The 26,278-nt window shown below is 46.8% G+C and overlaps 1 protein-coding gene across 1 annotated transcript in view; it reads left to right on the forward strand.

Moving 5' to 3' along the window:
* The window catches only part of KNTC1 (kinetochore associated 1), a 73,581-nt gene extending 47,644 nt beyond the window's left edge, over positions 1-25,937 (forward strand). The window contains 17 exon segments of the mRNA XM_056859768.1: positions 7,573-7,789; positions 9,213-9,286; positions 9,463-9,673; positions 10,745-10,854; positions 11,881-11,927; positions 12,914-12,992; positions 14,174-14,292; positions 15,417-15,552; positions 15,803-15,898; positions 16,860-16,916; positions 21,229-21,283; positions 22,199-22,262; positions 22,680-22,809; positions 23,750-23,839; positions 24,435-24,571; positions 25,587-25,674; positions 25,906-25,937. Coding sequence (XP_056715746.1) covers positions 7,573-7,789; positions 9,213-9,286; positions 9,463-9,673; positions 10,745-10,854; positions 11,881-11,927; positions 12,914-12,992; positions 14,174-14,292; positions 15,417-15,552; positions 15,803-15,898; positions 16,860-16,916; positions 21,229-21,283; positions 22,199-22,262; positions 22,680-22,809; positions 23,750-23,839; positions 24,435-24,571; positions 25,587-25,674; positions 25,906-25,926 — 1,731 coding nt within the window. The 3' untranslated portion in view covers positions 25,927-25,937.
* The last annotated feature ends 341 nt before the right edge of the window (positions 25,938-26,278 follow it).

Raw genomic sequence — 26,278 nt, forward strand, 5'->3', positions numbered from 1 at the left:
ATTCTGCAGGGAAGGTTGTAGAAAAAATCTAGGACAGCTGCTGCCTAGCCCATTTGGTGCTAGCAAAATACTTGTCCTTCGTGAAGGGCACAGAGAGCCTATAAAACACCTGGAGGAGTGCACATTTCTGCAAAGGTAGTGCACATGTTGCCCCTTCTTCTGAGGATCCTTGTCAATGAGAATCAGGTTGTTTGGCACCAGGGATAGCGGGTCAGTTTTGCCATCTTTACGGTAACATCCCCTAATGCAACATGTTCCTCCCTCCCCCCATGGAAGTGGGTGACAAGCATTTGTTTCTATAAGAGCAAGTGAAGAAATGCACTGAGGGGGGCACCGTTGGGGTGGGGAGGGATAAACCTGCTACCTGCCTTGGTTGCCCTCAGACCATTCGCTTCTCTCTGCATAGCCCCACTCTTTAATCTGCACTGTAAGCTCGTGACCCTTCGAACCAGAAATCACCACAGAGTCATATAGAATCCAAGCAGATGGCTTTTATTGGTCAAAAAGGCAATACAGTGCATACAGGGAACTATGGCAGCTATGAGAGTCTCACTAGCCGAACGATAATATAAGGCAGTAAATGACGGGAGATTATACCACATCAGCATACACAGACAGAGTCAACTTTCCCAGGAGCAGTATTCCCAGGCCTTGGTATGTGTGGTCGGCCTTGAGGCTAGACAGTACAGTACCGACACAGAAACAATACTGAAACCGAGATAGCAGCCTGACATCCTGCTCCCCTTAAGGCCCCCTCCCAGTCTGTAAGGGGGATGGTCTGTCCGGGTAGGCAGTGTGAAAGGCATCGATTAGTTTGGGGGCGGAGACATCTCGTGCGCGAACCCATTCGTCGTAGGCAGGGGGGAAGTGTTTCCAACGGACCAAATACTGTAGGTTTCCATGGTGGATACGAGAGTCAAGGATTTTGGAGACTTCGAAGTGCTCTTCCCCCCCCACCATAATGGGCTGTTCGGGGGGCGGATCGGGATGCCATTGTGGAGAGGCCGTATGGGGCTTCAGGAGGCTAATGTGGAAAACGGGATGCACACGCCTCAGGGTTTTCGGGAGAGCTAATTCCACCGTGACAGGATTTATGATCCGTGTGATCGGGAATGGGCCAATGAATTTAGCATTGAGTTTAAGGCACGGACGGGTGGAACGTAGGTTTTTGGTGGAAAGATAGACCAATTTACCCACTCGCAGTTCGCCCCCGGGGGAACGATGTTTATCAGCTTGTGCTTTGTATTTGCGCTTGGCTCGGTCAAGATTGCTAACAAGCCAAGGCCAAGTGGTACGGAGGGTGTGTGCCCAGGAAGCAACATCAGGATCTCCCTCCCCCTCCACATTATTTCTGGGAGTAACAGGACCAAAATCCTGACCATACACTGCATAGAATGGGCTAAAACCTGTAGATTGATGTACAGCATTATTGTAGGCAGATTCTGCAAAAGGTAACAGTTCTACCCAGTTATCTTGGTGGTAGTTTACATAACAGCGTAAATAACATTCAAGGACAGCATTTACACGTTCAGTTTGACCATCGGTTTGAGGATGGTATGCAGTAGACAATCCTTGTTCAACCCCTACCAACTTGAGGAATGCTTTCCAAAACTTGGAAACAAAGCCACTGCCGCGGTCACAGATTATTTTGCACGGAAACGAATGTAATTTGAAGATATGTGTCACAAATAGGCGGGCCATTTTTTGAGCAGAGGGGATCCCTGCGCATGGAACCAAATGGATTTGCTTGGAAAACAAATCAGTCACAACCCATAATACAGTCTTTCCCCCGCTGAGAGGGAGATCAGTCATAAAGTCCATAGCAATAACTTCCCATGGTCTGTTGGGTGTTTCTAGAGGTTGCAGTAGCCCCGGGGGTTTGCCTTGTGATCGTTTCACTGTGGCGCAAACAGGGCAGCTGCGAATAAAAGAGTCAACGTCGGAACGCATTCCCCCCCCACCAAAATTGTCTGCGCAATAAATGGAGAGTTTTTAGGAATCCAAAGTGTCCAGCCGTTTTTACTCCATGAGCTAAGTGTAAAACGTCCTTTCGAAGTGCCTTGGGCACATACAATTTAGAGTCTTTGTACCATGAGCCTCCCTGTTCTATTACCCCAGGGGGTAGGGTGTGAGTGGAGCGTTCAGAAAGGCAGTGGTCCCGAAGGGTATTTAAAAAGGATTCGGAGATGGGAACCTTGGCGGGAACCCCCCCCCCCCCCGGCTATAGTAGTCTTAGGACCAGCTATGGGGGTAGTGCTTACGTGCGGTAATGCGCAGATTGTAGGCGGTAGGGTAGCCGGTGGGGTTGGAGGTGCTGGAGAACTGGATCTGGGATGCTGTTGCTGAGATCGAGTTTGCACGGCCAGTACAGGAAGGGCTCCCCTTTGCGTAGGGGTGAACAGAGAGTCAGTTGGTCTCTCGAGTTTTACCGGGTATTGTGGCAACCGGGAGAGGGCATCTGCGAGAACGTTTTGCTTCCCAGGAACATGCTTTAGGACGAAACGAAACTGAGCGAAGAATTCAGCCCAACGTTGTTGTTTTCTGATAGTTTATGGGACCCCGTGAGGGCAGCTAGATTCTTGTGATCGGTCCAAACCTCGAAGGGGATATTGGACCCCTCTAAGAATTGTCTCCATAGAGTCAGAGCATGGTGAACGGCCGCTGCCTCTTTTTCCCAAATGGGCCAGTTCAATTGTGCGTGCGCAAATTTTCTCGAAAAGTAAGCGCACGGGTGAAGGAGGCCATCCGGACCTTTCTGGAGGAGGGCCCCTCCCATAGCTACATCGGAGGCATCGACTTGCACAATAAACATTTGGTTTGGGTCTGGGTGCTGTAGTACGGGTTCGGATGTGAAGAGGCGTTTGAGAGCCACAAACGCGGCTTGGCATTGATCAGTCCACAGGATTTTTGCGGAGGGTAAGGTAGCTGTGTTTGCTTTCCCTTTGGTTTTTAGTAGATCAGTAATGGGTAGGGCCACTTGGGCAAAGTTAGGAATGAATCCTCGATAAAAGTTCGCAAATCCCAAAAACTGTTGCACTTGCTTGCGGTTGGTGGGAGGAGTCCAATCGAGAACGGCTTGGACTTTGACAGGGTCCATGCGAAGACCTTGGTGGGAGATTATGTATCCTAAAAATGTGAGCTGGCTTCGATGAAACTCGCATTTAGCCAGTTTTGCAAAGAGTTGGTGGTCGCGCAGGCGCTGCAGAACTTCTCGGACTAGAGTTACATGCTCTTCCATGGTTTTTGAATAAATAAGAATGTCGTCTAAATAAACCACCACCCCGCGATACAGCAAGTCATGAAGGATTTCGTTGATGAGTTGCATAAAGACCCCCGGGGCACCTTTTAATCCGAACGGCATCACGAGGAATTCATACATACCGAAACAGCTAGAGAAGGCAGTGAGGTGCTCATCCCCTTCGCGGATGCGGACTCGGTAGTAGGCTTCCACCAAGTCTAACTTGGAGAATACCCGGCCCTCCTGTAACTGTCCCAAAATATCAGATATTAATAGGATAGGATAGGCGTTGGTTTGGGTAACCGCATTGAGTTTCCTGAAGTCAATGCATAAACGAAGGTCGCCCTCTTTTTTTCGGACAAAAAACGCGGGGGCCGAGTTCGGGGCATTCGATGGGCGAATGAACCCTCTGGCGAGGTTTTTGTCAAGGAAGTCCCGGAGAACAGTGCGCTCGGAAGCGCTCATAGGGTAAATTTTACTTTTGGTTAATGTGCAGTCCTTGACCACCTCAATTGTACAGTCCGAGGCCCGGTGGGGGGGTAAGGTATCACATTCTTTAAGGTCGAAGACATCCGCAAAGTCTCGGTATACATTAGGTAGGACTGGAAGTGCTGGGACATCGGAGGCCAATGCTGGGACGGGCGGATATAACAGTGCAAAGTTCTGCCGGTGCTGATCGCACATGGGGCTGGCGAAGGAGATAGTGTTTGTTTCCCAGTTAATACTGGGACTATGTCCTTTAATCCAGTTAATACCCAAGACTACTTCAAAACGGATAGGGGCTATAGTGAAGTCTATTTGCTCCCAGTGGGAGCCAATTCCCATTGCCACTCCTATGGTGCGGTGATCAACTGGACCCCCCTGGAAATGGCTCCCGTCCATTTGGGCAAATTGGACAGGGGCGGGTAAAGCCTCAGATTCGGCTCTGAGTGCAGCAAAAGTGGCTTCGCTTATGAGAGTGCGACAGCAACCGGAGTCGATTAGTGCTTTGACGGGTAGTTGTGGGCCACCGTTAATGTGTTGTAAAACTGCATCCACGTAGACGGTGGAGTCCACTTCTTTGATTTTGGTAGGAGCATTCGGTTTAACAGGAGGATCCTGAGAGGGCTGTGGAGACGCTCCATTCACCACAGACCGGAGCCGTTTTTTGACAAGTCGAGGGGAGATTCCAAGTTTAAGGCTAGAGAATTCCAAGGATTTTCCTCATCCGAAGAGGGAAAGCTGTCCCCCAATGGGGCACTTGTAATCCGAGACCCGGCGGGGTCGTTGGTAGTAGGCAGGGAGGCTGGGTCTCCGGCATGGAGTGCAGAGGGTGTGGGTCTTCCCGGAGCTGCGCTGCGGGTGGCCGCGGTGCCTCTGCGTGGTGGACGACCTCTGGCGCGGGTTGTCGTGCTGGGACGAAATAATTCATGGCGGTGCGGGCAAACAGCTGCAAAGTGGCCCATTTCTCCGCAAGTAAGACAGGCACCTCTCTGAAATCGGGCTTCACGTTCCTGGGGCGGACGTGGAGGATTTCGTGGGACGGGCGGTGGTGCCTTGGATTGAGGCTTTTGGGTGCCTTTTTCCTTGTGCTTTTGACGGACTAGGGAAATAAAGCGTCGGCGGCTTTCCACTTCCTCGGCCAATAGAATCCAGTCTTCAAGGGTATCGGGATCGCCCCGCATGTATGACCAGTTCAGGACGTCAGGGTGCAAGGCTTCCCTGAAATGATGAATTAGGGTGGTCTCGGGCCAGCCTACAATTTTACTTGCCAGTCGTTGAAATTCATCGGCAAATTCTCGAACTGTAGCAGAGCCTTGTTTTAGTTGTAAGAGTTCCGTTTTGGCTCTTTCCCCCAGGAAGGGGTCTTCAAACCTCCTTCTCAGAGCAGTCATGAAGTTGTTGAGGGAACGAATAGCCCGAGAGCGGGTGTCAAACTGGAGGACCATCCAGTCAGCTGCTTTACCTGTCAGAAGGGAAGCTACATAACGCACCCGGCTATCTTCCATGGGGAAAAGTTGTCCTTGTTCTCGCATATAACTGTCCACTTGATGCAAGAAACAAGGCAAAGTCTCGAGAGATCCGTCGTACGTAGTCCTCAATTTAAGTTGCTTCCAAGGGCCGGGCGCAGGTTGGCCCGGTTGCACGGGTGGTCCGGGCGGAGGAACAACGGGAGCTCCGGGAGGCAAGGGTGGAGCAGGCACATTAGCGGGTGGTTGGGGTGGCTGGATGGGCACCCCCTGACCCGGTATCGGAACGGGCTGTGCTTGGGCTATCAGGGTTTGTTGTAATTGCCTGTTATCCTGAAGCATACGTTCCATTAGTTCTTGGAGTTGATCAACACGGTCGGAGAGCTCCCGATTCTGGGCTCGTAAGAGGTGAACCTCCTCACTTGGGCCACCAGTGAGATGAGGTTTACTGGTCCGGAAGCTCGTGGCCCATTGAGAGCTATCTCCATAAAGATCCTCGTCTTCAGACTCTCCTGAGTCTCGACGTCGGTCAGCCAAACGGCGTGCGCGTTGGGTCGCGCGCGACGGGACGAACGCCGGGGAAAAAGACAGACCTGATAGCCCTTGTACAGTGTCCTTGGGGCGCGTATCCATTCTCGCCCGATCCCTAACCCTTGCTGCTGCCGCCTTGGCTGCTTCAGCAGCCTCTCTCTCTCTTGCGACCTTAGCCGCTTCGGCGGCATCCTTATCCGCAAGAACTTTGGCGTTCTCAAATCTTAGGGCAGCCTCCGCCGTAATGCGCGGTAAAAGTTCTGTTTCCAGGAGTGAGAGTATGGGGTCGGATTCCCCGCCCAGCAAGGGTTGTATTCGAACCGCCAGTGCAGGTGCATCGGCTCCAAAAGTCGAGGTCAAAGCTTGAGCCAAGGTGGCGACCGGGGTGTCCTTTGTACATTCCACAAGGAGAAGAGCGGTGCGAATAGCGACTCGCTTGGCTTCAGCCTGACAGCTGGCCGCATCCGGGATCAGGGAAAAACCCTCCGGCGGGGCTCCTGCCATGGTAGAACTAGAGGAAAGAGCCTCTCGAGAAATAAGATTATCCAAAAGTCCAGTTAGTACTTGTAAATCCTCAGTTGCCAACCGTGCATCGTCCAGTAATTGATCCAAGTCTTGAAGATCTAAACGAGTATCAGTATCCTCCGACGTCAACATCCAGAGAGTCCCTTTAAGAGATTGCCACTGGTCCTGTACCAGTCCTCTCAAGCGGCAAACCTCTAGGGTAGTTCTGAAAAGTTCAGCGACTATGTCCTGTAACAGGGTGGGATCTTTCCGAGAGGAATCCAGGATAGTAGGTCACTCGGAGAGCTTCTCAGCTCCCATCCAAGCGGCAGGCGAACCCCCCTGGGCTCCAGCCTGACTAGTAGTACAATAAAGAAGGTGAGAGATAGCTGCCATAATGTAAGCTCGTGACCCTTCGAACCAGAAATCACCACAGAGTCATATAGAATCCAAGCAGATGGCTTTTACTGGTCAAAAAGGCAATACAGTGCATACAGGGAACTATGGCAGCTATGAGAGTCTCACTAGCCGAACGATAATATAAGGCAGTAAATGGCGGGAGATTATACCACATCAGCATACACAGACAGAGTCAACTTTCCCAGGAGCAGTATTCCCAGGCCTTGGTATGTGTGGTCGGCCTTGAGGCTAGACAGTACAGTACCGACACAGAAACAATACTGAAACCGAGATAGCAGCCTGACATGCACACACACACCCATTTTGTGTTCTGTTTCTTGGCTGCATTAGAATGTGGGGGTGATATTTGTAACAGGCATTTATCTGTATAGAAAATACTCTTTCACGTTGCTCTTAGATAGTGACTTTATGAGAGCGGTAACTTCAAGCTTTGTTCAAGACTTTCTATTCCTTGGCTCCATCATCAACCAAAAGGGAGGCTGAAGCCAAGAAATCAGAAGGAGTGAAGAAAGCTGACAAGAAGAAAGTAGAGTCCTTTCAAATGGGGTGTTGGAGAAGAGTGTTACGGATACTGTGGACTGCCAAAAAACAACAACAAATCAGTGGGTTATAGATCAAATGAACTGACCCTAGAAGCTAGAACGACTAAACTGAGGCTGTCGTACTTTGGTCACATCATGAGAAGACAAGAGTCACTTGGAAAAGACAATCGTGCTAAGAAAAGTTGAAGGCAGCAGGAAAAGAGGAAGACCCAACAAGAGATGGTTGACTCTATAAAGAAAGCCATGGCCCTCAATTTGCAATATCTGAGCAAGGCTATTATAGGGTTGCCATGAGCCTGAAGCAACTTGATGGCATTTAACACACACACACACACACACACACCTTCACCTTCAAACTCACTCAAATCTTTTTTTGTGCTTCTCTGAGGTCTCGCTGGACACTCTCCACATGTGTGCAGCTACTCGCGCGTTCCAAGAAAGGCTGAAGCCCAAAATGCTAGAACGGATGAGAAGTGGATCTCTGCTGGTAGCTGACAAGGAAACAGATGAAATCATCAGTGCCATTCGGTCTTACTTGCTCCATATAGCTAACCCGGAGTGGTCTGCAGCAGTAGCACACAAGATGACTCAAGAACTCCAATCGGGTATGTGTGTGTGTGTGTGTGGGGGGTGTTCATTGCTTTCTTCTCTGCAGTTTATTCTAAAGGGGGGGTTTGTTTAAGAAATTCAGCATATTGATAACCTTTGTAGTGGCAACATGATAGTTGGAGGTTTTGAGGGGGCTGACTGGGCGTTTTGTGGTTGACACGTGCTTTTCTTGAAAGGTGTGGACATCTTCATCGGTGTGTATTAATCTGATTTTACGTAGCACATCACGGCATTTGAAAGAGTAGCGGACATATTAAACAGTGGCTAATTTCTGTGTAATTTCTCCTTGAAGGCCTATTTCACAAAGCTTGTTGACACTTTTTAGTCGTTTTTAGTTTATTTAAAAATTTATCATCCCTCATAATTCTCAGTTTCAGGTTTCCAAGGTTGTTTACTTTAATCATGGTTTGTTTTTAATGGATTGTATAATCAGGGCTAATTAAATAGAGGCCACACCTAACATTAAAACACTAATGGTAAAAGCCAGTGACCAGCAGAAGAAACAAAACAACAAAGCACTCTCTCAACATAACACCCCAAAGAGGAACAAAAAAGCTTTCATCTGTTGTCTCAGGCTAGCCAGGTGACATGGAAGGAGTGAGACATTTCTGTCTTCAGTAATCCCCCACATCCCTGTGCATGGGGGGGGGGCATGCTGAGCAGCATCTCTGAAATAGTTCTTAACTGATAGGCAGGTGGTCCTTTAAGTATCTTGGTCCCAAACCCCTTGGGGATTTGTGCTCTCATATGTATGCAAAGTTAAACGCTTTTTCCAGTGGGAATACACTATACAGAATGTGTGTGTGTGTGATGCACATATTTGCACGCCTACATTTGTCTCCACTTGATGTTTACTTGGTACTTAAGTGTCCTGTTGATTTTCTGTTCCATGTTTTGCTGCAGACGGGTTCTCAAGGCAGCTTAAAAATACTAACAGTGCAGTTAAAAGCTGGGGGCAGGGGGAGTATTTCCATCCTTCCCAGTTCAAAGCATTGTTCTGGAGCAGTCTCCCACTCAAACCCCAGTTCTAATTAGGCCGTTGTGGCTGTCCCCATCTCTCTCTGACTGATTGCCAAAGGGATGGCCAGATGCTGGGTTGCATAAGTCTTAATTTCCACCCCTAATGAACCTGGGGACCCTCCAGTTCATGTGCTCCCTCCTTCCCTTCACATGGGGCTTGGTAATTAAAGATGTGCACTTTTGTGCCTAGATTGCAAAAGCATTGCACAGGGTTGCAAGGAGATACAAGCTAAGCCTCTGAATGTCTCTGCTGAGCCCTTGTTGCATCTCAGACTCCAGCACCTGGCTCTTCCATTGCTTTGAGGGTGCTCAAGCAATTCTGAAATCCAAGCAGAAAAGAAGGGGAAGGGCCAAGAAGCGTGTGAGATTTGCTATATTCTTTTTTCTTTCCCCCTCCAGGACCCATCAAAGCCGATGCATTGAAATTCTGCATCTATTTGGCTGGAAAATGGCTGACTCATAATGATGTGCAGGTATCTATCTTGCCATAATACGCACACAATAAAGTTTAATTGTACATTGTAGCCAGCGGACCAGGTCTGGATTATGTTTGGGTGGTTGGGGGGCATTTTTGGGGGGTTGCTTTTTTTGTGCATTTCTGGAGTCTCAAAGTTTTGTTTAAAAATAGATGTTTTGTCTCCTGACCAAGGAGGAATATCGAGAAAAGGCTCGAGTGTTCCTGAAAAAGATGGAGGCGGAATACAGCAAACAAGCCACAGAGGCTGTGCTCATGGCCCACAAGCTTAACTCAGAGGAGTACTGGAAGCTGATCGGCAAGCCTGCCAGGCTGGTGGTGCTGCTCTACCAGCACAGCAGCATCACTGAAATATTTCAGAATCCAGCCGGCAGCAATTACCCAGGTGAGCTCATTTCCCAACCCCCCACAAAGGCATTTGCCCCAGTCCCGGCCCCCAACTCCTGCTGGCCAAACATTGTGCTTCGTGGTATGCCCAGGAGGTCAGAGGCAGTATGACCAAACTGTTTTATATGCCCTGCCTTTCCGGGTTAAGCAGGGACCTAGAGGGTCCCTTGTTCTAGGACTTCCAAAATCCTGGAACCAGCACTGACTGTGCATAGCAGCCACTTTCAAACCTTGGAACTCTACAGTCCTTTGATTGGAAGAATTGCAAATGATGAGGAAGCTTCTCCAAGAAAAAGCGGGCAATCTGCCTACCTTATGCAGTGTACAGGAAAGAGTTGGCCACGCTGTTGAAAAGGTTCTTGTATGCGGGGAGCGTTTATTATTTATTTATTTATTTTATTACACTTCTACCCCGCCCTCCCCAACCAAAGGCTGGAACAAAATTCTCTGCAGTGTTCAAGGGTTCTTCACCTAACAAATCTGTGTAGAAAAGGGATTCCTTCAGCATGTGTGTGTTGTCGTCAAGTTGCTTCTGACTTATGGCGACCCCATGAATTAATGGCCTCCAGAATTTCCTTAACAGCCTTGCTCAGGTCTTGCATACTGAGGGCCATGACTTCCTTGATCCATCTCCTGTTGGGTCTTCCTCTTTTCCTGATGCCTTCCACTTTTCCTAGCATTATTGTCTTTTCCATCATTGTCTTCTCATAATGTGACCAGCATAGGAAGCTTCAAAGAGCACATTCATGTGGCATCTACCCATGGTTCTTGTTTGGCAGTGTAGCACTCATCTAGAAGCATGGGATATGTCCTTCCCAAAACCAATCTGACTGTGCATGTGGTGGGAAAACACTTGTGCAGGCTGCATATCATATTAGTCTGCTGTGGTCTCTGTCTTTCTTCACATGAATGCATGGGAGCCCATGTAATAGAAGCACACATTCAGATCTCCAAATAAGCACTCTGCAGAAATGCTCTTATACACTCAGGGAAATCTCAAATGCGAGGGTGGGGTGGGAGAAACAATGTGGGGGTGGTCCTTGTGTATACCGTTTCTGCTTCTGCACAGATATCCACGCTGCGGCAAAAGAAATAGCCGAAATTAATGATCTGGATATAAAGAAGATTTGGGATATAGTGCTGGAAAAATGGCTGTGTTCAAATGAAGCACCAACAGATGTAAGTCCATTTCCTCAAACAAATTCTGTTGCAACATATGAGGATGCCTTATCTGGACTCAGACTATTGGTCCATTCATCTCTGTGTTCTCTGATTGGTTACTACCCAGGGTGTCAGCAGATAAGGCCTTCTTCACCTGCCCCCTGTGATCCTGTAACTAGAAAGGCTAGGGGCTGAGCTGGGACTTTCTGCATGCAGAGCCGGGGGGGCTGTGCTGCTGAGTCTCAACACCAAATCAACGTATGTTGTTGTGGGTACTGCCAAAAAAGGGAGAAGAGTCTGTGTAGGTACTGCTTCACATTCTGACTTAGAGCAGGCCCTCTGGGCATTGTTGCTTTATCCTGTTGAGTGTCTAGACTGCTGAGGTGCAAAGAGAGCACTTGGTAGGGGGTCTTTCCCAAGACCATCTCTTGAAGACCGAAAATACCTCCCCCCACCCCAAGCCTTTTGAGTAAAATACCTTCCTGTGGTCAGATGCTCTCGTTGCTTTGAAAAAGAAAATGGTCTGGACGGGAAACTTCTCCCTCAACGTGAGAGAAGACTCTGAAAAGCTGTGTAAGTCTTTGGAGATTAGGAACTGGTTCTTAAAAGATTTGGAGTTCCTGGACTGGCTGCCAGGTTCTGTCACTAAGAAGCAATTTTCAATCCATGGAGGAATTATTCAGCTGATGGCACCGGGACTAAATCTAGAAATGGGAGTGGTTGCCATGCCCTTGTGAATCATAACCTCTTCAATTTCCAGATTGAGTTTAACACTATCAGCAGGATAATGCCTTGTTTTTACTAAGAGAAGCTCCCCCCATGTAACTTCCTGAAACAGGCGATACGGTGCAATTAGAGGTTTGCCAGTACGGTTTGTACTTGGTACTTTAGTAGCATCCCCCCTAAAAAAAAAAACTGGTCTGTAGCAGAACCCAGATCTTGTGGCCCAACAAAACACTGGGCTTTGGACTGACTCGGTAGCCTTGAACACTAGTGTGCTAAACTTGGGAAACTGAATTTCTTTTTAATTTTTGTTTTAAAAAGAGAACTTCAGAGATTATTGAAAAGGCAGAAGATGAAATCTTCAAGAGGTAGGTCTTTGTCTTCTGATGCAAGCCTGCCATGTTGTTTTCTCACTCCAACACTACGTGCAAACTGCTATCACCAGCTCTCCAGGGAGATGGGCAGAGAAAGACTTTTCCTCTGCTCCTGCCACCTGGGATCTTTTAATTAAACATGGGATCTGTTGCATGCAAAGTAAGCCTTTCGGACCCACTACCTCTTCCCTGAGGTCATAAGCTGCTGTGGTGTATGCGTCTGTGTGTCTAGTGGGGAGGGAGGAAGCGGGAGAGCTGTGCTTCAAGGTGAAATTAAGGATGGAAAGGAAAGCACATGTTCCATACTACACTGTTTAATTACCCAGACACACTGGATTGTTTCTCGTTGAGAAGTCTAACTGTCGATAGTTAAACCAACCATTCACTGTAGCAGCAGTATAAACATTTCACCTTGGCGCTACAAAAAGTGAAAATGCCAAGAGAACATGGCAGGGGGCACATAGGAGAAGAGCACCCTAGCACCTATCCCCTAGCACCTGCTGATTTGTCCTGACTTCATTTCCTTAAAGTCTTGTTCTGGAAGAAGAAGAAGAGTTGGTTTTTATATGCTGACTTTCTCTACCACTTAAGGAAGAATCAAACCGGCTTACAGTCACCTTCCCCTCCCCACAACAGACACCCTGTGAGGTAGGTGGGGCTGAGAGAGCTCTAAGAGAGCTGTGACTAGCTCAAGGTCACTCAGCTGGCTTCATGTGGACGAGCGGGGAAACAAATCCAGTTCACCAGATTAGCCTCCGTCGCTCATGTGGAGGAGTGGGGAATCAAACCCGGTTCTCCAGATTAGAGTTCACCGCTCCAAACCACCACTCTTAACCACCACACCACGCTGGCTCTACCAGCACTTACTTGTGTCTATGTATATGTAGGACAGAATTAAAGGGGCAGCTTTACATATAGAATAAAACTGGTCCAGTACCACAGGAAATTTGCATTAAAAGGGAAAAAAATATTTTTTGCAGACTTGTGTACATCCTGCAGCTGCAGCCAGCAGATATAGGATGCAGAATCCTTTATGAATGTGTAACATCCACAACATCTGTAAGTTGGTGGTGGTGTGTGTGTGTGTGGGGGGGGGTTAATAGACATAGGCTGAACGCTTTTTGGAAGACACTTGGCTGTACCGGTCCCCTGTACTTAATTATTATTTTGGTAGTTTGCGGGGGGGTTATCAGGAAGAACCTATGGAGTGCGCCTCGTAGTGGCCTGTGACTGACTGGTTTGTCCCAAGCTTGGGCTGTAATTTGAACTCTGGGGGCAGGATCAAAAAGCCTATGCAGGAGCTTGGACTGGCCCAATAAAACTCCCTTTTCCTCCTTTTGAGCAACACAGAGGGTCTCTACCACCAACACTATATTCACTGCTGTGACGATGGGGGAAATCGCTCCCTCGTCTCCTATTTCGTTTTACCTCAGATAATTGAGACGCCAGAGGCTTTATTCAGTTCAACAATAAAATAACAGAATTTGATTACACTTCACAGGGAAAGATATTGGAGGAAAAACTAGTATTAAGGAACGGTACAAATTTTCTACATAAATAATGAGTTACACAACAAGTATGGCACAGATGTTATTTTACTTAACCCGGGTTTCCAACTCTTTAAGGTAGCTTAGTCCCAGAACCTGCACACAGAGGTTCGTGTGTATACTCTGGTGCCTAAAACTAGGAAGTATGGAGATTCTCTCTTCTTCCTTCCTTTTTCTTGCTGTGGAATTACTTCACAGCACTTAAAGTAACTCTCTCACAATACAAATTAAACCTTAGTCTGTCACAACTGCTTCTAAAACTTGTGTCTGTTTCAAAGAGAGCTTGCCAGGGAGAGATAGGGGCTACCCTTCAAGAGACCAAAGAACCCCCTGGAACACACGGAAGTGGTTGTGTCGTTTATGGCCAGTACCCCCTGCATGGCACTAGATTGGAAAGGCCTAACCAAGCTATGTATGTTGGGGGAGGAGGTCTTTTGCAAAGAAAGGAGTGTGCTGTCCAGCCGTATAGCTTTGCAGACTCCTCAATCCTCTGATTGAGAACAATCCTGCATTCGTCTTTTGAAAACCGTCCTTCCTTGAACAAAACATTTTACCAAGTGTCCAGGACAGCATCTGTTTTTCAGTTTACGTCAAGCTGAATAACCCGAGTTAACAATAACGTGCTTTATTAGTGGCCAGGCTTAAAGATGTCTCTCACTTCCACCACCCCCACCACCCCGTTCCCTCTCTTAGCCTATTGGGGAAAACCAGCTGACATTTGCTCACAGAAGCAGAGCTCTCAAGTGCCTGATCTATTTGGCAGATGCTTCCACTGTTGAATCGCTCTTCAGAAAACCTATTGAGGAAGTAATGTAAGTCTAGCCTTGTTTCCTCTCAATGTAGAAAATATCCAGTCATGAAGGTTGGCTGAACAGAAGATAATGTGATGGTTCCAGTCCAGCACTGTGTACCTGGAAAAAGGGGGGCTGTATTCACAGATCCCTTAGGAGCTGAGATCCAGCTCTCCCTCCCAAACAGCTCCTTAGTGGAACTTTAGGTGTCTGCCTGGGCTGTGGCTACCAGGGTCCAGCTTGGATAAAGCCTCAGGTGGAGGAGAGGGGTTATGCCGTGCCTGGTCCCACCTCCTCTCCCTTCTGAGCTAGGAGCTAGAGCTGGCGTGTCCTCCTCAGCTTCCTCAAGCCTTTTGAAGACCTAGCCAGGCCTGGGGCATGCCTGGTGATCAGAAGCCCTCTGGGGGTATGGCCCAGCCCACAAGGGGCCAGTAGTGGCCTTGGAGCGTGCTCCCCTTTTCCCACTGGGGGTTGGAGCCGCCAGACAGCTGATTGTCCAATGGCTGTGTGTCCTTGACTGGCTGTCTCTTAAAGGGCCAGTGTATTTGTGGCCCCAGTAGGCCTGGTAGGTGCTGGGTTTGATGCTAGAGGGTGCCAAGGATTGGGGGAGGAAATCTGGAGTTGTTCCCCCTCCCCCAACAGTTTTTAAAAATGCTGTGGACTTGCAACCCCAACTGCTGTATCAGGGTATGGGGAATTGTACTAGCAGGATTTGTTTGCGCTCTCAGTTCCTCTGAGCATATATGCACAGGTTGGCTTCACTTCTCAAGCCAATGCCTGGATTTGAGCCCCATAAGTGGTATAATTTGGCCTTGCTAACTGAAATCAGTATTCTACTCTTTTAATAAACTAAAGTTGTAGTTGATCTCGCCACCTAAAGGCTGTATCCACAGTTTACGTACACATGTGTCGGCTCTATGAGGGCGCTGGTAGGTTTTTGCTATCTTGATGTCTTGAGATCACTGAGACTGTTCCTATATTTGAATAATGTATTCTGCTTGGAGCACTAGGGATTTCTTGACGATTCATTTTTGTCCCTTGTAAGAAATGTAGTGGCCCTCTTAGTAGTACTCAAATCTAGAATATCTGCTGTAAATTAACTTCAGTTCAGGTAAACACTGATTCCTTTTTTCCCTTTTCGACAGGATTTTTCTGAAAGCTTTAGTTTACCTCGCTGAATTTGAAATCCTCAACATTCCATACACATACGAATCATTTCACAAGGCTCCCAAGGAAGGCATGATCAAGGGATTATGGAAAAACCATAGTCATGAGCCCAGGGTAATATTGCTAGAGATGGTCGATAAATGTGCATGAACCGTTGCTGGTGGTGCCCTGGTGCAGGCACAACTGCCAGCTGTGGACCCTGCAAGCGGCATCACTATGCCACGGGTGGAGTTGCAAATGGGTGGTAAGGATATGGCAGAAGTAGGTGTGGCCACATGTAAAAGAGCCTCCAAAGAACCAAGCAAGATACAAAGAGTAAACGTGGTGCTAATAAGATCCTCGTTTCCTTTTTCTTCGTTTCCAGGCAGTGAAACTAGTAGCTGAGCTGAGTTTGGAGTATCAAGTGTGGGATGCTCAGCTGTGGAATGGTTTGCTGCAAAAGCTGCTTAATTTCAACACGGTAAGTTTTTCTTCTGGGGTGGGGTGGGGGCTTTACATTATGCTTCAGGGTGAGAGGTGTGTAGGTTTCACCTTGCAGAACAATTTAAAGGGGAAAACCTGGAAACCTCAAGTACTGGTATGATCTAACAGAGAACTTAAATGCACAATTTAGTCCATAGCTGCAAACGGAGAAATGCCTAAAGTCTGGAACATTGTATGCCCTGCTGAAGCTTCCCCCTTATAGAGGAGGGTGTGTGCGCATACATGCATGCGCATTCTTGGGGAAGCGGGTGAAAAAGGGCTTCCCTGATGCCTTTCAAAGGACGGCCTCTCACAGCACCAGGGTGAGTGCAGGACAATGAATTGGCATCGCTGTGTGTGAAAGACCTACATATATCTTTCTGTTGGGTATCGAATGGCACAATACAAGTGGAGAAGCTAAAGTTGACTCCATTTGAGTTCTGGAAAACCAGAATGCAGTTTGGTTTTGCAAACTGGCTCCAGTGTTATACAAAGTAGAGAAGGATAGTAAAGTCTTTTGTCAATATGTATATAATATTATATACAGAATACTACACTTGGCTTACAGTTAAAAAGGTAAAGGTCCCCTGTGCAAGCACCGGGTCATAAAGTAGGACTGCTTTATTTAAAACTGTGCCTGCTCTATTAAAAAAGAATTTTTTTACAAAAACAATGCCTACCATAACAACTGAACACTCACTTTTTGCTTGTGATGCTCTTTGTCTTTTCTCTTTCTCATCCCCCACCACCACCACACACCTCACCCCTGGCAACTTGTCTGCTTGCAAGAATGGCTTTCACCTGTGCCTGGGAGCGGGGTGCGGTTCCACGTTATTTCCAAAAGCAGCTTCTTAAGCACTGCTCAGTGCCCACTCCAGCAACTTACTAAAATAGTACTTGAAATTGTGTCCTACCTATGCCCGTAAAATATTTTAGTTACAAAATAGTATTTTTTTCAGGTCGATTATCTAAGGACGGTTTTGGTAAAGATTACGGGGATCCATTCGTTATGGCAGGTGCGTGAAGTTTTCATTCCCCAGGATGGAATCTGCACTTCTTGAAAAATGTTCATGTTGTGTTACTTTTATTTGTTTGTTTGTTTTCTAGCCCAACTTCTCCAGCCAAAGCTAGGCTTTTATTTGTTTGTTTGTTTTCTAGCCCAACTTCCCCAGCCAAAGCTAGGCTCAGAGCGGGTTACATCATTAAAAACGTACATCAGTAATGTTAATCAACAATGTTAAAACATTAAAACCCAATTAAAAACAAACAAAATCCCACAATGGCACTCACTATCTAATCATGTTGGTCAAGCAAACAGGCAGCCCTCCCCACCCCCCGATCGATCCAGCAGCACACATAAGGAGGGTGAGTAGGGAGGCCAGCAATTGTAATATCCATGGCTGCCCTCAACTATAGGCCTGGCGGAATAGATCTGTCGTGCAGGCCCTGCAGGACTCCTTAAGGTCCCACAGGGCCCTGATGTCATCAGGCAGGGCATTCCACCAGGCAGGAGCCAGGGCTGAAAAAGCCTTTTTCAGCCCTGGCTCTTGTCGAGGACATCCGTACACTCTCAGGGCCGGGAACCCCCAGTAGATTATTAGCAGACGATCGTAATGCTCTTCAGGGGGTATACCAGGAGAGGCAGTTTCACATGAACAGATAGGGCATTACTGTAGTCTAGTAAAACATACATCTTCGCCCTGCCCAAATGAGCTACAGATACTAATTAATGACTTAGTTCTAATAGCCCAGTTGCAGAAATTGGCTTTAGCTGCAAATGGTGTGAGCAGTTGGTCTTTCCCCTTGGAAATCCCACAAGATGGTAGGAATTGCAATTATCTGTTTGCCAGAAGATATCTATCCTTATTCTCTCACTTGGTCTGATTGACCATCTAAGAGGGACTAGAAAGGGTAGTTACAGCCACCAACTCACAGAGAAGTTTGGAGAGAGAACTATAATCTGTTGGCACAAGAGGATAGGACTCACAATAATGGGTTTAAATTGCAAGTGGAAAGGTACCAGCTGGATATTAGGAAACATTTTTTTTACAGTAAGAGTTGTTTGACAGTGGAATCAGCTACCTAGGGAGGTGGTGAGCTCCCCCTCACTAGCAGTCTTTAAGCAGAGGCTGGACAAACACTTGTCAGGGATGCTCTAGGCTGACCCTGCATTGAGCAGGGGGTTGATTGCCTGTATGGCCCCTTCCAACTCTATGATTCTAGTCCATTACAATCCCCCCAAAGCCACCTTCCTGCTGTCAGGAAAGAAAGGGACCGGAGGCAAGAGCTGCGGCCACCAGTTGTTGACTTGGCCTGAGTGAAGGAAACCCGGGCCTGCTCCAGGGAAGCTCGGAAAGAGAAGCCACAGAGCCCATGTTAGCAGGAGGGGTAGGGGAGAGGTGTAGAATCAAACCATCTTGGATTGGCAGCATCCTTCAGCTCTGGGTTCCTCCTCTGAGAGCCAGCATGGTGTAGTGCAGTGATGGCGAACCTTTTAGAGACTGAGTGCCCGAACTGCAACCCAAAACCCACTTATTTATCGCCAAGTGCCAATACGGCAATTTAACCTGAATACTGAGGTTTTAGTTTAGAACAGGGGTGGGGAACGTCAGGCCCGGGGGCCGTATAAGGCCCGCGAAATCATTTGGTCTGGCCCTTTGTGGGTCCTGGAAGATCTCAAGCTCAGAAGGATTTAAGACTGGCGATCTGCTCCCTCCCGCGGACAGGAATAGCCTCTACTCAAGGCATATGTGAGTTTGTTTTGCCAAGAAAAGGAACCTTTCCCCCCCTTGCAGAAGAGTTGTTAGCAATGTAGCTGCTAGGACCGCCCAAGAAACTGTGTGAACCCTTTCCCACCCAGGCCATGGAGAAACGTATTCCCTCTGTACTACAAGAGGGCTGGGGGCGGAAGAGGCGAATGGCCCTCGAATAATGTTACAAATATCCAAATGGCCCTTGGCAGAAAAAAGGTTCCCCACCCCTGGTTTAGAAAAAACAACTCATACATTCACATATTTTGCGTTAAAAGAAAAACACAATAACAGAGCTTTCAATAATACAAACAACTTTTCATTGAAAGGTAAAAGTTTGCATTTGGCATGCATCTCTCCAGGACTCGTCCTCTGCTCAGCCACCGGACATTATTGTACATAAGTAAACAATTATACTGTGCTTGAACCTCCTCAAGAAGTGCTTGAAACTGTCAACAATTCAGAGCATGAACCATGATGTAATTCACCATTTTTGTGACATCTTTGAGGACATCATCAAATTTTTTGAACAATTAATGTAATTTTTGCTGTTGTGTGCATGCTGATAATTTGTCTACCCTTGGCTCATACTTTGTAAGTTTGAGAGCAACACATGCAGCACTCAGGTCATCTGTTAGCCTGTTTCTGGTGTCAGATTTGATATAATTCAAAGCTGAAAACAGCTGCTCACAAGCATAAGATGATCCAAACAAAGTAAGAAAAGCAGTCCCAAGTGCTTTCATTGACTTAAAATTATTTGGCAGAGAATTCCACACTTTAAGGATTTCATTTTCAGAACTGTGCTGTCCTTTGGCATCCCTTCTATCTTCTCAAGTGTTTCACGCAGGTCATAGAATTTATTTGTCCAGATAGAGCTTTCTTGAAATTCTATTAGCTCCATTTCCAGATTTTCTAAATCTAACCAGTGTAGGCAGGAAAGATCAAGTTCTTCAAATTTGGCTTTATCAGGAAAAGTAAGAAAACACAGGGTTGTCTCCATCTTACCGAACTGTAAAAATCTGTTACTAAAATTCACCTTTGCAGGTGCTACAATGCTAGAAAATTCCTGGTAGGTTTCCTGACGGCTTGTAGGATTGTCTGCAAATGTTGTAGAATTTTCTAAATGCCTTTTTAGACGGACGGGGGCTCAGACAAACTGAAGACAGGCGGGGGCCCCGACAAACAGCTGAGCTGCCCCACAGCTCAGCTGAGAGGGGGGCGTGGCAAGGTGCTCGGCCACAGCCTCCCGGTCCAAACAGAAGACGGGCGGGGCACCCCGACAAACTGCTGAGCTACGGGGCTTGCTCAGCTGAGAGAGCGGGAGGGGCTTGCCCCGGGTGCAAGGAGAGGGAGGACGCCAGTGCAGGCTTGGGGAGAAGGAGCACTGCCCTTAGCGCCCTCACCACGGCAACAGGGCACAGCCGTAGGCAGACGCGATGGGTACGCGCGTGCCCACAGAGAGGGCTCGGTGTGCCGGCTGCATCACACGTGCCATAGGTTCGCCAACACGGGTGTAGTGGTTAAGAGCGGTAGTTTGGAGCAGTGGACTCTGATCTGGAGAACCCGGTTCGATTCCCCACTCCTCCACATGAGCGGTGGAGGCTAATCTGGTGAACCGGGTTGGTTTCCCCACTCCTACACATGAAGCCAGCTGGGTGACCTTAAGCTAGTCACAGCTCTCTTAGAGCTCTCTCAGCCACACCTACCTCACAGGGTGTCTGTTGTGGGGGGGGGGGGAAGGCGATTGTAAGCCACTTTGAGAAAATGTTGACATATAAAACCAACTCTTCTTCAGTAAATCAATGGCAGAAGTGCCCCCTCTCTCCTGCAGAGGTAAAGGGCTCTCATCTCCCCCTCCCAAAAAAACCCACTCTCTGGTATTCTAAGAACTGGGAGCCCTGCAAGGAGTTCCAGCTGCAAACAAGTTGCTGTTTATTTGAATATTATTATGTGTTGGAACTGTAAACCTCTTTGGGAGCCCATCTAGCTCCATAGTGAGCATTAAAGTCACTAGGGCTAGAAATCTCATTCGATGACAGTGGGGAGAGGGTGAAGCAAGCCTGCCATGAAGAAAAACATTCGCGCTCTGGTTTATTACAGCCATGCCACAGTGAAGGTGATGGCTACAAGCTCAGGTTCTGATGCCGGTGCTTGCATACTAGTTGTGGTTTAGCACAGGTGTTGGAATCCAAATGTTTGATCCTGATCACCCAGGTCAATGGAATTGCATAGTATGCTATGAAATTGCAGGGTTTGTAGCCCGCTGGTTATTTATACTTAAATGATTTTTACCTCTTTGTCCACCTATATGGAACCTAGGCTCTGCATGTGGAAGGCCACACACCTTCAGCCTCTGGAATCTCTAGTTAAATGGTTTTGGACAGCAGGTGTTGGGAAAGAACTTTTCCTGCCTGCGAATCTGACCCAGTATGAGGCAGCCTCCTCTATTCATGTGCAAGAACCAGACTTTTAACTTGACTTATGAATCTGCCAGTGGAAAAGCCTTGGCAGGTTTCAAATTCCTCAGAAAAAGCACATTTAAAACTCAAGCAATTTTAAGAAGCATTTAATTTTTCAGATTCCAAACTTCACCCGAGCTTGGCAGAATGTCATTCTCACACCATTTAATTCAGGTTTGTTGGTTTTTTTGTTTGATTTTACTGTCTTTTAAAATCATCATGCAATATTTGCACTAAGTCCTTGGGAAAGGTGTCATAAATATAACCACAGGACTAGCTTTTCCATGTCAAAATGTATAAAAGGAGCCTGAAATTGTTAAGAATTCGGAGGTCTAGTCGAGACCTTCTGGGCAGTGGTGGTAACGTATGAAAATGTATTTGATATAAGTTATGATCTGTATACTTTGTGCAAATTTCTGAAATAGTGTGTTATGTGACTGCCTAAAAATTATGTTATTTTTCTGTCTTATGCGTTGAACCTGCCTTTAATATCTTGGAATAAGCAATAAAAAGAATTTCTAAGATTCAAATGGTTGCCTCTTTACCTTAAGGACTATTTCTACCAAGGAACCATACTTGTCAATCAGGTATATATCCTATAGATTTAGTCATCAGATAACGATAACAGACCCCATTACAAGGTGTTTTAAGTAGGGTTGTGTGTGTACATTCCATGGGAAATGCAAGAATTTTGAAGTGTCAGCAGAATTCAGCACCCTGAGAGTATCTGTGTTTTTTCTTTTTTTCTTTTTAAAAAACGTTGTTTAGTCCTTTTGGCTGGGAAGAGGGGTGCTGTCCATACATCTCAAAACCTTCTGCCATCTCAAGTCAGAGGGGGCTCATCAGGATTCCTGGTGGCCATGGGGGCAGTCCCGGCACCTTGTATGGGTCACTGCTTGTCCATGTGATCTGCAGGAGCTGAGTAAGCAGGAGCTGCCAGGAGTGTGCGCTTCAAATGCCAGTGGCTTCTTACCCACTACACTGTTAGAGCTACTGAAACATGGCAGTACTGAAAGAGATTTGACCTGCGAACCAAAGAATGCAGCTTGTGAAGAAATCCTTGAAATGTGGTTTCCTTTTGTTTTAAAGCTTCACGTCCACCAAGTCCTCGTGAAATGGAGGCATGTTGCGCGTCTTTCACATCACTGCTGCGGTAAGTAAAGAATATCCCTGTGTGGAGGAAGTAGACTTAAAGTATCCTGCTTAATGACCAGAAACTCTGGCTGAGTCCATGTGCAGCAGACTGAAGTAGGGGAATGCGGCGGTGGTAGAATGGAATACCCCAGTGAGGTCTACAGGTGGTGACTCAGGATTCACATCTCCTTAGCATGAAGAACCAACCAGCAGTACTAAACCAAGAAAACATTGTGTGGTCAGGATACTTATGCAACTTGGGGAGGGTGGGGTGGAAGAGATTCTCTTAGTGTATAGAAGCATAGTTAATTCTGATTGTACTTATGTAAGGATACTTTGTAATGGCCTATGGCTAAACAAATAAATGAATTCTTCTAGTTAATTCTGAAACTTTCACCCTTTCTTCCATTAATATTCCACCCCCACCCCCCCAAAGGTGTCCTGTCCTGGCTCATCTAGATGTCATTAGGATTGCAAAAAAGTGCATGGAGTTACAGCTGCTGGCTCTGGCTTTGGGGTGTCTCTGGCTGATCCCTCAGCCGGATAAAAGAGATCAACAGATTAAAGTGAGTGCAGTGGTTCCTGTTCTCTCCCCCCCCCCCATCCCCGATTTCAGCAGCTAATACCTTCTTGAACTAGTTGGTGAAATCACGAGGTTAGAATGCATTAATCTACATTTGATGCTGTAGAACTTTGGCTCACTTTGCACAGCGGTGGTCTCATCATTCAAAGTGCCAGCGTGGTGTAGTGGTTAAGAGCAGTGGTTTGAAGCAATGGAGTCTGATCTGGAGAACCGGGTTTGATTCCCCACTCCTCCACGTGAGTGGTGGATGCTAATCTGGTGAACTGGATTTGTTTCCCCACTCCTACACACAAAGCCATCTGGGTCACAGCTCTGTTAGAGCTCTGTGACAAGTCACAGCTCTGTTAGAGCTCTCTTAGCCCCACCTACCTCACAGGGTGTCTGTTGTGGGGAGGGGAAAAGAAGGTGATTGTAAGCCGGTTTGAGTCTCCCTTAAGTGGTAGAGAAAGTCGGCATATAAAAACCAACTCTTCTTCTTGTGTGCTGTGCTAGCTATCTTTATTTATTGCTATGCTGCCTTATCACCTGTTGCCTTTGGGTAGTTGTGATCCATTCCCAGCCAAACTAGATATTTTAATTGGTGGGTAGTCTGCATAGAAATGACATCCCTCCTTCTCACTTGTGCATTTCCTTGATCAGCTGCTCCCATGTAAATTATATATACTTCAGGAGACCACAGATGTCACCAAGTGGACAGTAGCCCACCGAGGCTGATGTCACAATAACTTTGGTCTAAGCTGCCCCTGGCCTTTTTGGTACAGTGGATTAGTGTGGCCAAATCTTTGAAATGTGGTATTTTGTGACACAGGTATCATTTAAACGTCACGGCTGTTGTGTCCAAGAAAGCTTCAGCCTTTTCTCCAATGATTTTAACCCCCACTTAAAACTGATTCCTCCTGTGCTTGTTTTCTGGTTTTGGACAGGACTTTTTAGCCTCTTACCAGCCGGAGGAGATCTTGCACCAAGTCAAGGAGCACATGGGCCACAGCGAACTGGCTTGCTTTGCTTCTGAGGTACGTCACTTTGCATCTCCCTTCCTCCCACCCCATAAGAACAGCCCTGCTGGATCAGACCAGTGAGGGGCCATCTCATCCAGCATCCTGTCTCACACAGTGGCCAACCAGTTCCTCTGGAAGGCCAACAACGGCTCAGAGGCCGAGGCCTTCCCCTGATGCCTCCTGCCACTGGGACTCAGAGGTTGACTGCCTCTGAACATGGAGGGTCCCTTTAGTCACCATGGCTAGTAGCCACAGATAGACCTCTCCTTTATGAATCTGTCTAATCCCCTTTTATAGCCGTCCATGCCTGTGGCCATCACTACATCCTCTTGCGGCAAATTCCGCATTTTAATCCCGCACTGTGTAAAGAATTTCCTTTTGTCCGTCCTGAATCTACTGCCCATCAGCTTCATTGGATGCCCTCAGGTTCTAGTATTTTGGGAGAGGGAGAAAAGGTTATCTTTGTCAACTCCGTCCACCCCATGCAGTTTTATAAACCTCCATCACATCCCCCCCTTAGTTGTCTCTTTTCTAAACTGAAAAATCCCCCCCTTCTAGTTCTGCCAATATCTATAGTATACACAACCAGAATAATACTGTCCTTCTGCAGATCAGGTATTTGATTCTTGAGTACACAATAAAAGGCAAATGCTTTGTGGCTGCACAGTACCTTCCTCACCTGAAGCTACAAGAGATGGGGGCTGAAAGGTTGAAAGGGCTGGTAAAATACCTGGCAGATGAGAACAGGTAAGCTAATGCAGAGTACCCTGATCTTACTTTTCTCTGGTTTTTTCTGTGAAATGAGGGAGACAGCTGTTTTCTCCACTGCCATAAGACCAAAATTGTCATGGGCTTGCTTGAATGGTGGTGGAAAGTGTGGTCAAGTTGAAGACAACTTTCGGAGACCCTGTAGGGTTTTCAAGGCAAGAGACGAACAGAGGGGAGTTGCCATTGCCTGCCTCTTTGTAGCAACCCTGGACTTCCTGGGTGGTTTTCCTTCTAAGTACTAACCAGGACTGACCCTGCTTAGCTTCTGAAATCTGATGAGATCGGGCTAGCTTGGGCCACCCAGGTCAGGGCTTGCTTGAATAGTGGTGTTTAATATCAAAACTTAAGAGCTTCTTTAAGCTGATTCCTGCAACACACCACGGTTCAGCAGCCCTTGCAGACCAGAAGAAACCACTAGAACTCACTGGATAATACAAATCCACTTGAGGTTGTGGGTTGTAGCTATTTCTATACATGGTCTATTTGAATGAGGAACAGTGGAATCAACTGGCCACTGGAAGTGAAATCACAACTGGCTTCTCTTTATTAAGCAGCACCTGTATGAAGTCACGATCTACAGCCAAGCCATTAATGTTTGCATTTATAGTTTGCCTCAGAGGCAGGCAGCCCACGAGAGGAGAACTCCCTTAATCCCCAAAAGCCTTTATTTCAGTCCAAGTATAAATTGCTCTGCAAAGCAAATGCTACAATCCAGTAAAGTCCAGATCAATCCAGATTAATGGGTTTTAAAGCTGCCTTTCTAGAAGTTTAATAGAGAGCAAGTTCTACTAAATCTAGTGGGGCATTCTTTGGATTGTTCGACTTTCATGTAACTGTACTGGGTTGTTGCAAAAAAAGTGTGTATGTGCTCCTGGAAGATGCACAACACAGCCCTCCTGCCCCACCCTCCCCAAAGATACAGGTATCACATAAGTGGGTGTATGGTGAAAGTGCAAGGTGCAGATGTTTTCAGTCTGTGTGTTTAACTGCACAGGGTGGATGATGCAGCAGCCATAATAAAGGAATGTCTTAAAGAATTTGGAAATCCTGAATCAAACCAGCCATCGTCGGATATTGTAAAGGTAGTAAATGGGTTATAATTGTTAATCAATATACCACGTATGTTTGAAAGAGCCATTGGAAAACTAACGGGGATACCTTACTTTAAATTTCTTATGGCACGTTGTGAATGAATTGCCAGTAATCAGTCCTGAAATGCAACTGCGCTTCAGTACTCTACACGGACTACTTCATACATATTGGTTACTTTTACAGAAAACTGGTACACTGAATATGTTTTTTTTCCCTTTCAGATGTTCCTCTGGAAGGAATAAGATCTATCGCCAGGTCACAGTGTTTTTTCCCCCTCCTGTATATTTATATATAAAGTAAAAAAACAACAACAAAGCATTCCATGCGTGCACTTTTAAATATATGCTCAAATAATAATGGAAGTTTGGCCAAATTCAAGTTAAACAAATATTTATTACAAGATTGGGAATAGTTCACATGAACAGATGAAATTCTACTGAGTGTTTCAAACAAGTATTTACAAGCTTTGGCCTTTTATTATGGTCAAAACGAAGAAAGCCAAGACAGACTTTAAGACGGCAGGTACTTCTTAACCTCTCTACAAGTGAAAGATTACCTTCATAAGCTAAAATAATATTGCAAACACTGTAGACC

Source organism: Euleptes europaea, chromosome 13, assembly GCF_029931775.1.
Source record: "Euleptes europaea isolate rEulEur1 chromosome 13, rEulEur1.hap1, whole genome shotgun sequence".
Taxonomy (NCBI): Eukaryota; Metazoa; Chordata; class Lepidosauria; order Squamata; family Sphaerodactylidae; genus Euleptes; species Euleptes europaea.